At 50.1% G+C, this 13992-nt stretch overlaps 1 protein-coding gene across 2 annotated transcripts; it reads right to left on the reverse strand.

The window, feature by feature from the left end:
- Positions 1 to 526: 526 nt before the first annotated feature.
- Positions 527 to 13978, reverse strand: pals1a (protein associated with LIN7 1, MAGUK p55 family member a). Of its 2 annotated transcripts, none has more exons than XM_047014370.1 (14): positions 13873 to 13978; positions 7885 to 8397; positions 6799 to 7007; positions 5885 to 5962; positions 5562 to 5711; positions 5305 to 5466; positions 5114 to 5191; positions 4506 to 4689; positions 4301 to 4372; positions 4076 to 4147; positions 3728 to 3895; positions 2999 to 3201; positions 2695 to 2805; positions 527 to 1973 (listed from the first exon to the last, which is right to left on the reverse strand). In XM_047014370.1, exons 2-14 carry the CDS (start codon positions 8237 to 8239, stop codon positions 1797 to 1799), a joined length of 2019 nt encoding a protein of 672 aa, XP_046870326.1. In that variant the 5' UTR covers positions 8240 to 8397; positions 13873 to 13978; the 3' UTR covers positions 527 to 1796. The 2 variants fall into 2 exon arrangements, with proteins under 2 accessions (XP_046870326.1, XP_046870335.1); XM_047014379.1 differs by lacking the exon at positions 13873 to 13978 and adding an exon at positions 13784 to 13866.
- Between the last annotated feature and the right edge of the window lie 14 nt (positions 13979 to 13992).

The following is a 13992-nucleotide window of genomic DNA, read 5'->3' on the forward strand; positions in this document are numbered from 1 at the left end:
TGATGTTTCCAGTGAAGGAGCTAGTGCTAATACTAGCTTACCAAATACTAGCGTTACAACTGAATAGAATTGTCAGATAATACGTAATATTTATCCTTAAACAGGCTCTGTAATTGTCGATACAGCAATGTTCTAGAGGCCGTTTCTCAACTGTTTGGTCCCGACAAGGGCTCTTAAGTCTCACGCATTTCAACAATTTCTCCCGCTCTCACAAAACCTTGTATTGCTCACGCTGATAGGGGATAACTGGTCACGCCATACAAAATTAATGGATGAGGCTCAGGCATACGGAGGGAAGTTATTTAAAATATTGTCTTGTCTTTCTCAAAATGTTTGATACTAGTTTAAACAATAGGGCTGGAGGTGATACAATATTTGTTTATTCTCCACAATTTCCTCACAAATTATACCCTCTCTAGTTCAATGTATTCTTTCATATATATCAGAGCCTTATCCAATGAGAAATAATCAAAGGGTTACCTTGAATTAGAAATCCATTACAATTTTAAAAACAATTGACAACATATCTATCAATCTGATTTTAATTCGTTTTAAACATTCATACAAAAACAGATTTTGAAAAAGAAGAGGTGATTCTTAATACAGTAACTTTACATTCATTTAATCTACTTCCAGTTACAAATTCGAACCTACAGGAGCCAACAGGCACCTCCTCTTCTCACAACCAGATCCAATAGGTAGGATGGAAGTGTAGTGGAGCAATCCTATTGGTTTATTCTTCTGGACTTCGTATATCTATCTTTAATATTACAAATATATAAATGTCAGAATCTAAATGCACAGTGATTATCAAAATAAAAATTGTGTCATAATAATAATAGTAACTTGAAACAATTCTTCAACTGTTCCCACCGTCATCTACTAGAGATAATACTTGCCTGAATCTCAGAGACAGTTTGGCCTCTGTGCAAGCACACTCACCCAAAATACACAAACATCCACGCATGCATCCAGCCAGCCAGCTACACAAACAAGACACACGCAACACAAACAAAACTTCTTAATAACCCTTAAAGATTTAGGATGTTTTCGGTTGAGTTCACCTTGCTGATGTGTATTAAACGTTGACTTAATGATAATCACAAATAAAACCGCATTGAAACACTTATCTGTGGTGACCTGACACATATCACAGAGTAAAAGATACAGCATTCATAATGTAGTGGAGAAGAGAGACAAACAGCTGGATGGTGCTGATGTGACAGAAACCTGTGCAGTACTGAGGAGGAAGTGACCTCATCATCAACATCATCATCATCAATAGGACTGCTACTTCACAAAGCACAATACACACCTTAGAGTAGGATGTGTATATGTGTGTGTGTGTGTTTTAACATCACCTGTGTGTGTGTACTGTATACGTAGGTCCATTCAGTAGGTCCCAGCGTGTAAGTGTGTGTGTCTGTGTGTGTCTGCGTGTGTCTGTGTGTGTAAGCGCACTAGAGGCTCAAAGGTCTAAAAAAAACGTACTGTACATTTACAATCATAAATAGCTCTACCGGAGAAATTGCAGAAGAGAGACAGTCTAACTCTACTGCTGCCAAGTGCCAAGTCTTTCCATAAGGGTGGAATGTGATTGGTTAATTTAGTGAAACAGAAACAGGAAGTAAAGAACCAAAACAGAGAACAAATCCTCTGCCTTTTCTTCCTAGAGATCAGCTAAGCCAATACACAAGTGTATATTTGTCGTCACAAATTTGTTCACTGGTGGTAGACAATCTGCAGCTAACTGTGAATAAGAGAGAGTGAGAGAGAGAGACCGTGTGTGGGTCTCCTCAGCGCAGCCAGGAGGAGGGGACCCACTGGGGCTCAGTGTCCAGCTTGTTGATTAGTCTCAGCAGCTCTTGGAAGGCCTTGTCCTGGTCTGTGTTCACGATGGCCGCATCAAACAGGTGGCCGAAGTTCTGCTCCATCTCTCTGGCCTTCTCGATGATGTCACGCAGCTCCTCCGGCTGGGAGGGGAGAGAAGAGCAGAGCAGGGTTGATGGAAGGGGAGAGAGGAGCAGAGCAGGGTTGATGGAAGGGGAGAGAGGAGCAGAGCAGGGTTGATGGAAGGGGAGAGAGGAGCAGAGCAGGGTTGATGGAAGGGGAGAGAGGAGCAGAGCAGGGTTGATGGAAGGGGAGAGAGGAGCAGAGCAGGGTTGATGGAAGGGGAGAGAGGAGCAGAGCAGGGTTGATGGAAGGGGAGAGAGGAGCAGAGCAGGGTTGATGGAAGGGGAGAGAGGAGCAGAGCAGGGTTGATGGAAGGGGAGAGAGGAGCAGAGCAGGGTTGATGGAAGGGGAGAGAGGAGCAGAGCAGGGTTGATGGAAGGGGAGAGAGGAGCAGAGCAGGGTTGATGGAAGGGGAGAGAGGAGCAGAGCAGGGTTGATGGAAGGGGAGAGAGGAGCAGAGCAGGGTTGATGGAAGGGGAGAGAGGAGCAGAGCAGGGTTGATGGAAGGGGAGAGAGGAGCAGAGCAGGGTTGATGGAAGGGGAGAGAGGAGCAGAGCAGGGTTGATGGAAGGGGAGAGAGGAGCAGAGCAGGGTTGATGGAAGGGGAGAGAGGAGCAGAGCAGGGTTGATGGAAGGGGAGAGAGGAGCAGAGCAGGGTTGATGGGGTGATGTCATTTGGTAGTGCAACAGGCTAGGTCAACACACACGCACAGAAAAGATATAAACAAACAAAGGTTTTACCTTGGGGTTTTTGTTGTCCTTGGCCAGCAGAGCTCTCAGGCGTTCCTGGGAGGGAGGAGCTATGAAGATGATGTAGGGCTTGAGATCGGAACTACGCAGCACCTTCAACGACTGGAGGGAGAGGGGAACGGAGGGAGAGAAGGATGAACATGCTGGCAGTTTTCATTGCTGTGAAGATGTGTTTGTATATGACGATGAGATATGAGTGAGCAAGTAAAAGAGAGTGAGACGGAATGTGTGAGAGGGAGAGAAATAGAGGAAGGGAGAGAGAGACAGAGACAGAGAGAGAGTGAGTGAGGCTGACCTGCGTGTGCAGACAGAGCAGGCAGATCTTGCCCGTGTTGATGAGCTGGCGGACAGAGTCACTGCTGGTTCCGTACAGGTTCTTCTCAAACTCGCCCGACTCTATGAACTTGCCCGCCGCCGTGTCCGCCTCGAAGGCCTGCCGCGAGACAAAGTGGTAGTCCCGCCCGTTGGCCTCCGTGTCCCTGCGGCTGCGCGTGGTGTCTGCCCGCAAAACACGCCAGTCACATGTCAGAACGCAGCCAGGGCGAACACAGCACAGCCTACATGATACACAAGGCATATTTCCAAAGTGACACCCCAGGTGGGTGAACGGTCTCAGCGAGTGACAATATTTGAGCCTAAACACCTGCTTTAGAACAAGCAGGCATCGCGTATAAGATAAACCTTTATTCGTGCCACAATGGGGAAATGGGGTGTCTTGCTTTTTGTTCTTTTTCTTCTTTTACATTTTTTTTACCCTCACTGATTCCCTATGTCCAAATTCCCTGCTTGTTTTTCTTCTGTGCGTTGTACTGCTGGAGTTGTGTGCTGTTATGCTTTAAACCAGATTTTTATTCCATAGCCCCCTTCCCCTCTCCCTCAAAAAGCTTTAACTTTTTGCCAGGCCATCTTTGGAAATAAGTTCTTAAATGATTCAGCCTGGTTAAATAAAGGTTAAATAAAATGCAAAATCAAATGTAAAAGTGTCCAGGTGTTGCTGGTGCCCTGTGTGAGACGAGGGCCTTACGTGGCACGGCTCCTCCAAACCTCTCGGGCTCGCTGGACAGCAGTCTCTGTCGCAGCTCACTCTGACCACAGCTGGGCGGACCAATCAGAGCGATCGGACGCTTGCGATTGGCCGGCTGGTGGTACAGTGCCATCTCCTCATAGGTGAGAATCTCTTCGTTGTCGAAGTCTGAGGGATGAGGAGGGATGAGGAGGTGGGAGGGAAGGAAAGAGGAGAGAGTGAGGAATCCAGACAGCCGAGTCGAGGAGCTTTGATAAAACGACCAGAAATAAACCAGTTCCGTAGAGGATAGGCAAACATCAAAGCTATTTATTAGGTATTTAGGTTGCCAAGCAAGCAGAGTCTTACCGTCATTCTTGTGGGCGTTGTATATTTGCTTCTTCCTCTTCTTCTTGTTCTTCTTGGCGCACCACAGTTTCCCTGGAGACCAAAGGTCAGAGGTTAAAGTGGAATTGGCCCTGGGCCACGCCTGTGCAAACTGTTTATTCATATACTCTACACGTGTGGATTAAAGAGGACACCGTGCTTGTGTGTTTATATGACCTTTGTCATGTGGGTCCCTGTCGGACTTACCTGACTTCTCTGGCTCCTTGTCTTCCTCTATGGTCTGTTTCATCGCCTCTCTCTGCTGCTGGAAACTCTTCCCTGGAGGAGGGACGGAGGGGAGAAGGGGAGAAGGGAACGAACGAAGGAGAAAAAAATGATGGTATCTTTCGACCTGTGATTCAGCTCCTTGCTTGCGCAAGGCAGTTCCTACCTTGATGTGAGTTAGACCTACCGGGCACCAGCCCAGCCAGGGGCTGGTTGTCTTCATCGCCGTCCCTGTAGGCCTGCCACCAGTTGGGGTCGTCCTGGCTGATGATGTGGAGGATGTCCCCTTTCTGGAAGCACAGCCCCAGCTCCCGACACGGAACGTAGGGGTCGTCTGATGGGTCGTAGTCAAAGTGGGCCTTGACGTGGACCTGGAAAGACAACTGAGACAGTTAGACCAGGCTGGGAGGAGGGGTAGGCTGGGAGGAGGGGTAGGTGAGGAGGAGGGGTAGGCTGGGAGGAGGGGTAAGCTGGGAGGAGGGGTAGGTGAGGAGGAGGGGTAGGTGAGGAGGAGGGGTAGGTGAGGAGGAGGGGTAGGTGAGGAGGAAGGGTAGGTGAGGAGGAAGGGTAGGTGAGGAGGAGGGGTAGGCTGGGAGGAGGGGTAGGTGAGGAGGAGGGGTAGGTGAGGAGGAGGGGTAGGTGAGGAGGAAGGGTAGGTGAGGAGGAGGGGTAGGCTGGGAGGAGGGGTAGGTGAGGAGGAGGGGTAGGTGAGGAGGAGGGGTAGGTGATGAGGAGGGGTAGGCTGGGAGGAGGGGTAGGTGAGGAGGAGAGAGAAGGGTGTGTGGCTGTTCTTACCACAGTCTCTTTAACAGGAGCAGGTTTACTCTGAGGGCTGGGGATGAGGATGAATGTGAGAGTCCCGTGCATGTCCGCCTGGGGAGACAGACAGCTTAGAGGAAGGACAGACCCAATGCTGAACGTCTGTATGTCTGCCTGCCTTACTGCCTGCCTGTCTTACTGCCTGCCTGTCTGCCTGTCTGTCTCACCAGGATGTCGAAGACCTCGTTGACGTCCTTCCCCCTGATCTCCGCCCCGTTGATCTCCAGGATCTCATCTCCCTCGTGGAGCAGGCCGCTCCGCTCCGCCGCCCCGCCCTTCACGATGCGGCTGATGATCACACTGTCCATGTCGTTCCTCACCGTGGCCCCCTGACACACACACACACACACACACAGTGATTCAACGCTGGCGGGGCAGGAGTGCTCTGGACATGTGCAGTGAGCTCCAGGGTTTAGGGGCTCACCAGGGGGATGTCCCTGGCCTTCTCGATGCGGACGATCTTGACCGTCTCCCCCCCCCACTGGGTGAGGGTCTCACAGGGCCCGCCCGGGGGGGTCACGGGCTCCAGCTGCATCTCCTGCTCCGCCACACAGTCATGAGCCAGCAGCACGGCCTGCAGACAACACACACACACACGTGGTTATATACACACACACACACACACACACACACACGGTTATACACACACACACATGTGAAATACACTGCCCTACACTTTTACACAAACATACACAAACAAGCGTGTACAAACACAAATGTAGAAAACACACATACACACACACACACCTGTATGTGTGTAGAGGTGAGCAGGGAGTGGAGCTCTAGACCCTCCTTGTGCTGACTGGACAGAACCATGGACTGGACCTGAAGAACACACTGGTGGTTAGACACACACAACAGAACCACCCAAGGTGATGTATTTATGTTGCGCTCAACCAAGCTGAATTGGATAGACAATAACTCAAGCTTTTCAGTGGTATGAATGTCTATAGATGTATTTATTGGACGTGACGTCAGAATTCCAAAACCCAGAAATCCTGATGAGCAAACTACTTTCTTGTCTATGGACTTAGATGAGGGGTCAAATTGGAGTAAAGTTTGGGTTAGTCCCAAGCACTTCACCCAGTCACTAACCTAATCCTATTTCTATTTCCCTCCTGGGATGAGAGACATGCTGGCAGGGCTGACGGCGTTAATGAGAACAATCAGCTCATCCGATGCTTGCTGTTGTTGTTGGGTAACAGAACAGAGGGGCTGTTGTCTAGCTGGCCTCATTAGTGGCGCCTTGCTGGATCATCCAACCTGAACCTTCTCATCTTCTCTGGAGAGGGAGGAGTGGACCCAGACCAGGAGCCTGGGACTGAACTGCCTGTCCCCGACCGCCCCGGTGGCTGACTGGGTGAGTGTGTGTACCGTGTAGGCTCACTGGGTGAGTGTGTGTGCCGTGTAGGCTGAGAACTTTCCACAGCGGCCTGGGTTCTCGGCCTGGCTTTGGCCCTTTGATACATCTGTTCCCCTCACTGTTTCTCCCTGCCCTTTCTGTCACACTCCACTTAAAATATGTCCAATAAAGCATGAAAAATGCAACAAACCCCAAAAATCAAAAGAAATCTAAAGAACTGACTGTCCCTTAGGATGAGGAGGAGTGATAGGGTTGGATGTAAGAGGGGGAAGGGACGGGGGGATCTCAAGGTCCTTACCTCCTGGGCCAGGGAGAGAGCCTGGTCGGTGAAGGGGTAGGGCGGGCTGGGCCGGTTCATGTTCTGGGCCACGGCGTTGTGGATGTTGACAGCCTTCTGGAAGTCTGTCTTCTGGACGAGCTGCAGCACCAGCTCGATGTCCGCCTGGCTCTGGGAGTCGCTCAGACAGCCCTGCACCTGCTTCAGAGACAGCAGCAGCTCCTCCAGCTCTGCGGCACACACACACACACACACACACACACACACACACACACACACACGCACACACACACACACACACACACACACACACACGCACACAGGTTAAAGAGGTACAGCTTACACATATAGAACTGAAATACACACTCCTCATCTCACTGCTGTATTCACACACCTTGTCAGCCAAGACTACAGGACAAACTGACTGTGTGTGTGTGTGTGTGTGTGTGTGTGTGTGTGTGTGTGTGTGCGTGTAAGTTCGAGGAAGTATTGAGCTGTCGCCTGACTGACTATAATAATAATGACATTGTTTTCTAAGAGTTTTTAATTAACTTACCCGTCCCTCCCTCCCCCCTACCAATTCTCTCCACCCTCTCTTAAAACACTTCTCTCACTTCTTCCTTGACTTCTGTACAGAGTGCTCTCCTCCCCTCCCCTCCCCTCTCCTCCTCCCCTCTCCTACCCTCTCCTCCCCTCCCCTCCCCTCCTGTACCCTCCCCTCCTCCCCTCTCCTCCCCTTCCCTCTCCTCCTCGTTCCCAGGCCCTCAGCAGAGGTCTGACAGGACATGACCCCCTCTGAGAGCTTTACTGCAGGAATGCACAGCAAACTGCACTGTCTGCATCTGTCTCATTCCTAATCCTCCCTGGAAATGTTGTTCGAGGGGCAATACAACAGAAAAACAAGCCTGCCTCCACACATGAAGGAAATGGGGAGAACCCCCCCCCCCCCTCCTCCTCCAGTCTCCTACCTGTCCTTGATCAAGAGGGCGGCCACATCCCACACGGACACAGCCCCGACCAATAACAGAACAGTGTCCCCCGAGAAACATCCTTTAGATCCTTTAGGATCAGCCCTGACCCAAGTGTGTGCCACAGCAGGAGACTCACCCATTAGTGTGGGTGCGCCCAGGCCGGGGGGCAGGTCGAAGGGCAGCCCGGGCCCCTCCACGGGGTCGAAGGTGGGGTTGTCGATGCCGACCTTGGGGTTCTGGGCCAGCTTCTTGAGACGCATGGAGGCGTTGAGGTCCAGCTCCTGCCGCTGCCTCCCCTCCTCCTCCCGCCTCCTCCTCAGGTCCTCCTGGTGCTGGCGGATGCGCTCCAGCTGGGCGGAGCGGCGTGCCGGCAGCGTCCTGGCACCCAGGTCACTGGGACAGTCCACCGCCATCTCCCTGTGACCCTCTCCCCCGGAGCCCTGACCGCCCTCCGAGTCGGTCACATGACCGTTCATGTGGGATGTGGTCATCACAGTCCCCGGACGACTCGGTCGCAGCGTGTGTGTGCGTGTGGTTGTTAGGGCTCGGGGTGTTTGCCTGTGTCCACGGGTTGCCGGGTGATGTGGGTCTCTATGAGGGCAGCTCTGTGAACTGGTCAGCCATGACACCTAGAGGCACACTGCAGCACCTGAGGAACACACCGGGAGGCACTGTTACAATCAAAACTCGACAGGCACAACTACACACACGTGTGCGCGTGGTGTGCACACACACACACCCTAGAGTAGTTGTATAACCTCCTAGTAACACTGGGAGGCACACAGACACACAGTCCAGTAACAAGCCATATAATCCCAGCAGAGTACACAGGTCACTCTGACTGTTGGGAAGATGTTGGTAGGTAACCTTTGCCCATCCATCTTTCCCTCCACAAGTCCTTCCAAATTCCTTTCGTCCCACTTCCCCCCCTTCCTCCCTCCTCCCCTCTGCTCTTAGGAGATTACTGAGCTGCGACTGCCCCTACGTGTTGTCATGACAACAGCTTTGTCAGCGGGAGGGAGGTCCCGAGCTTGAGGAGGGGGGGGGGGGGGGGGGGGGGGACACAAAGACGGGCGCACACTTGGGAGGGGGGAGGGAGGATGGTGCAGACAGAGAGAGAGGGGGGGGGTGCCCTCATGTCCGCGACCACCTCATACCAAGGGCCTGTCCCACTGGGAGGACAACCATCTGGAACCAGCTCTTCATACCAAAGAAAAAAAGGTTGAAAGAAAATAAGATTTTTTTTCGAAAGGTTGAAAAAAAATTCGAAAAAGAAAAAAGTTTCAAAAGGTTGAAAAACTACGTAAAAAAAACCCCTCCTGTTTCCAGATTCTTCTATTGGCGTTTCGGTCATGATGAATTAAAGGCAAAATGTCATTTTGCTTTGTCGGCCCACCTGTATTACCCTGGCAGCCCAGAAGATGGGATTCGCTACTCTACATAGTGTACTGGATGGATGGTTCCATGTCTCACTGCCTTACCAGCTGTCTTGTTTCAGTGGTTAATAATTGCACTAGTGGACTGGCTTAAGAACTGGGGTTACTGCTGAACTAGCAGACTGATTCTCCTCAGATAATGAACTTGAGTCTGTTCATTCAGGGGAGAGGAGTGAGTCTGTTCATTCAGGGGAGAGGAGTGAGTCTGTTCATTCAAGGCAGAGGAGTGAGTCTGTTCATTCAGGGGAGAGGAGGGGAGGAGAGTGGAACACAGCTAAATAAGTGTGTTGCAACAACAACAGTGAGTGCTGATAATATTATTGCACCTCTGATGAACAGGCCTGTTGAACAGAAACTCTGGTGCTCACACACACACACACTCCCCTGGGCGGTCTTTGTGACGAGGGACAATTCCCATGATGCAGCAGGCAGGAATGCCAGGCTGCCTGGGAACAGCATTCCAGAGCAGTGCAGCATAAGGACCTATTGTGATTGCCAGGAAGGGCTGAGTCTGTGTGCTCGCTGTGGCTCTAATTATAATCTGAAGCAGAAGCCTGATTAAGTACAACATCAGATACATGTGTTACACATGTATACACACACACACACACACACACACAGCTACTGTACATCTCTCAGCTTGCTGGAACAGGGCTGTTATAACTGGGAGGAAGGGGGTTTCTCTTGTATAAACACATGGCCACAGTTGATACAGAACACTGACTACAGGACCTGAAACTACACACACACACACACTTACCTGAGAACAGAATATAAAGCTAATAAAGGTTGGCAAGACCACTCGTCAGCCCTGCCCTCCTTCAACAAAACACACATCTCCTTCTGTCCTGGGCCATCTGCCGCTCTGAGGCTTAGTCACCCCACACTGGCGAGTGTGCGTGTGTGTCCGTTTGAGCGTGTGTGTGCGTGTGTGTCCGTTTGAGTGTGTGTGTGTGCAGGTGTTACATTTACATTTGGTCATTTAGCAGACACTCTTATCCAGAGCGACTTACAGTAAGTACAGGGACATTCCCCCGAGGCAAGTAAGGTGAAGTGCTTTGCCCAAGGACAGTGTCATTTGGCACAGCGGGGAATCGAACTGGCAACCTTCAGATTCCTAGCCCGATTCCCTAACCGCTCAGCCACCTGACTCCCTGTTTCGGTTTAGGCACCGCGGGTATGTTTTGCTGTGGTTGTCTGCATGTTATTGCTGTGTCCTAGACAGTGTGATGCACACAGGTACACTTTCAGCTTTTTGGATTACACGAGGCTGTAACCAAATGAGGCGAGTGACCCAGACCATCCCTGTGTGGTCTGTATAGAGGAAGGAAAGCAGGAAGCAGGCAGGCGGTGTGTGGTTGCTTGATCAGGCTGAAGCAGTGGTTCTCAACCCTGGTCCTCAGGGAACCCTACATGTTTCAGATCAGGGGTGTTCAGTCCTGGTCTTCTGGGTCTGCTGTCCTGTATGTTTGAGATGTTTTCCTGCTCCAGCACAACTAATTCAAATGAATGGTTGTTTTCAGACTTCCACAGAGCTCGATAATCCATTCATTTGAATCAGGTGTGTTAGAGCAGGGAAACAACTAAAACATGCAGGGCAGGGGGTCTCTGGGGACCAGGGTGGAGAGAACCACTGGGCTAAAGCAAGAGCTTCAATGTAAACAAAACAGAACACATGACCTTTCAGCTCATTCCCACCGAGACTAGCCAAGCAGCCTTACCGGTCTGTTTCCTAGACACAGTCTATCTCTTCCACTATTTCCATATCCAGCACCCAGAATAACCCAATCAGCAGAAACACATCAGGCTAGATGATAGTGGATGCTGTGTGTTTGTTTTGTGTTTGTAGGTCGGTGTGTGTGAGTAACCTATGCTGTCACAGGGGGAGCAGAACCAGACCAGTCTGTTATCTCCTTAGCAACTTCTGCTCCACATTCCATTGGAGTTTCTCTCTCATACACACACACACACAGCACATTACCTTGCTCACACACACACACACACACACGAGTCTAAGTGGAGACTGCAGATTCCAGGGAACTGAGAGCAGGGCACGTACCAGAGCGTACCAGGGGGAGGGGCCTGCTGGACACTTTCAGATCCTGGACAGTCCACACTGCATTAGGAGGGAATAACCTCCTTGATATACACAGTGGTGTTTAGTCCTAATTTCACATAAGGGATCTGTAAACCACCACTCTGACCTTGCTCCAGAGATAAGGGAACCAAGGGTAAGCAAGTTAATGTATAAACTAGCAGAACGCACTCTCCCCATACATACTCTCTCAACTCAGTCCCTACAGGCTACATTTCAGACTAGCCCGAACTCAGTCCCTAAATGCTTCAGCTCAGACTAGCCTAGCCTAGCTCAGCCCCCAAATGCTAAAGCTCAAACTAGCCAAGCCTAGCCCAATCCCTGCAGGCTTTAGACACAGGTGAGATGTGCGAGGTATGTGGCATGAGGGCCTGACAACAGTGATCAGTCAGGGGCTTTGGTGGTCGTGTAGCAGGAGTAAAGCTAGCAGAGGAGGCCTGGGGCCAGCAGCAGGGAGCAGGAACAGGGGAGCAGGGCTGGGACTAGTAGCAAAGTTGAGGCCAGTAACAGGGAGCAAGGCTGGGAACAGTAGCAGTCAACCAGGCTAGCGATAGCAGCAGGGAGCAAGGCTGAGGATGGGAATACCGCAGTGAGAAGCTTCTACCGGTGGGTAAAGCCAGACAGGGCATTCCTGAAGAGAGAAGGTTCAGAGAGAACACAGAACCACTGTGTGAATACTGGCCTCAAGCCCACTTCTGTCCTGTCTTTACCTCCAACTGCCCTTATGAAGGCTACAGGAGAAAGAGAGGTAGAGCGAGAGGGAGTGAGGGAAGTTGAACGGGTGTTTAAGATAGACAGATAGAGAAAAAGAGAGGGGGAATCAGGAGAGATGGAATCAGAAAAGGAGACATGAAATAAGAGAATATGATTGGACAGTGATAAGGAAATGAGGCTGTGTGTAGACGTGTGCCTCTGTGAATAATGCATGCCCAAAAAATCGTGAGGCAAGATGCTGCATTCACACTGTCTGCTGTGTTGCATGCTGGGATGCCAATGGCCAGTTCTGAGGTAAATTGACTCCACTCAGCCAGAGTCTGAAACTGATATCAAGCAGACTGAAATGAGAGAGAGGAAAGAGAGAGAGAGAGAGAGAGAGAGAGAGAGAGAGAGAGAGAGAGAGAGAGACAGAGAGAGTTCCATGTATGTACTGTCGTATAAAGCATCCAGCTGACAGAGTGGACCTCATGGTGGCATGGAGCAGCCCCTGCCAGACCCAGGTGTTTGAGCCAGGTGTTAGAGGACCAACCCTGCTGCATCACTTCTAGTCCAGGACTGAGAGAATGATCTCAACTGTCCTTCAGCCCTGACCAGGTGATTGTGCTCCACTTCACTCCCTTGCTACCACTGCAGTCTGGTCGGTCAGGGTAACATCTACATCATGTGCCTGTACAGCACTGACTCAGACCCAAAAGAGATAAATACAACAATAGCAAAGCAAGTCAGATCATCTGATCCAATCAAGTATGCGCAACGTACCAAACAGAGCACCGACTGTGACTTGTAGATAGGTCCAAAGAATTTGTCAAGGACAAGATTTGAGTCAGTCAGACCCGTTATCACTGTGAAGCAGAGCTATCACTGACTGGGGAGGCTGAGATACAGGAAATGATAAGATTGAGAGGAGGTTGTTGAGGACAACCACAGCCAGCCTGTCCTGTGGGTGATGATAAGAATGTACATGTAGGGTGACTGTGTTCTGTGTGGTATGTAAGAGAGTATCTCAGTATGGGCGTCAACGTGTGTAATTTAGGATGGGGGTGTGGTAAACGGTTAGATTTATTTTCGGTAATTTAACAAGTTAGTGTGACCAGCTGTTGCTCATGGGGAAGTTACCTTCCATACAGTACTGCTTAGTAAACATAAGATTGATAAAGTGGCCTACACGACCTATAGTATTCTGTAACTGGTCGACAAAACTAACTCATTTAACTACTGTATATCGGGCCCTGACATAACAACGTACGTGTGAAGGTAACTTGGAAGACTAAACGATGAAGAAACGTGTACAGTGGATAGTTAGCCAGCAGATTCTAGTATACTACTCTTCACTGGTATGGTTGGCATATTACAGAGATGTCACACAATATTCAGACATGCAACAAGTCGGAGCTTAGCAAAGAGCTAATAGGCATGCCTTGACAGGCAACAGCAGTATAATAAGGCACGGCAAAACAAAAATTGCGACATTTTACGCTGGGGTGGTCAGCGCAGTGTGACAGGGACCTCCCGTGACTTTTCAAGTGGACGCTGTTGTGATTAGACTAGCAAGCTACGTGCACGCAAAATGATCTTTACAAAAGGTTAACATATTAACTTTAATCGTCCGAAACGTAGTACCGCCCGCGCAAACATTTCCGACAGTTTACCCTTACACACGTTTGTATGAATTGCATAATAACGTAAACTAGCAAGCTAGCTATTAGCTAGCTCCCTAGCCTTCCTGACAACCTGTTGCAGACAATGCCAGTTCAACATTCACAGAAACAGGCGACATACTCACTCACTCTCGAAACGTCCTAGTTAAAATTTTCCTTTAGGGCGTATCCAATATAATCTCATTTGTTTTGTTAGAGTTAGTTGGCAAAAACCTTACCTAATTCATAAAATGATGTGGCAAACTTTGTACCACAATATTGCTACTCCAAATTCTCTCCCTTCCGTCGCTTGTCACTCCCAACTCGAAGCTGGGATGAGACGAGTCTCACAGCGACTC

The sequence above is a fragment of the Hypomesus transpacificus genome, chromosome 3 (genome assembly GCF_021917145.1).
Source record: "Hypomesus transpacificus isolate Combined female chromosome 3, fHypTra1, whole genome shotgun sequence".
NCBI classification, from domain to species: Eukaryota; Metazoa; Chordata; class Actinopteri; order Osmeriformes; family Osmeridae; genus Hypomesus; species Hypomesus transpacificus.

Excerpts from the sequence above, each read along its gene's own strand:
- pals1a (XM_047014370.1), bottom strand. The coding sequence starts at position 8,239 with ATGACCACATCCCACATGAACGGTCATGTGACCGACTCGGAGGGCGGT. Across the intron at positions 5,963-6,798 it reads CTCTCTCCCTGGCCCAGGAG|GTCCAGTCCATGGTTCTGTC; the intron begins GTAAGGACCTTG and ends TGTGTTCTTCAG. Across the intron at positions 5,192-5,304 it reads ACGAGGTCTTCGACATCCTG|GCGGACATGCACGGGACTCT; the intron begins GTGAGACAGACA and ends CTGTCTCCCCAG.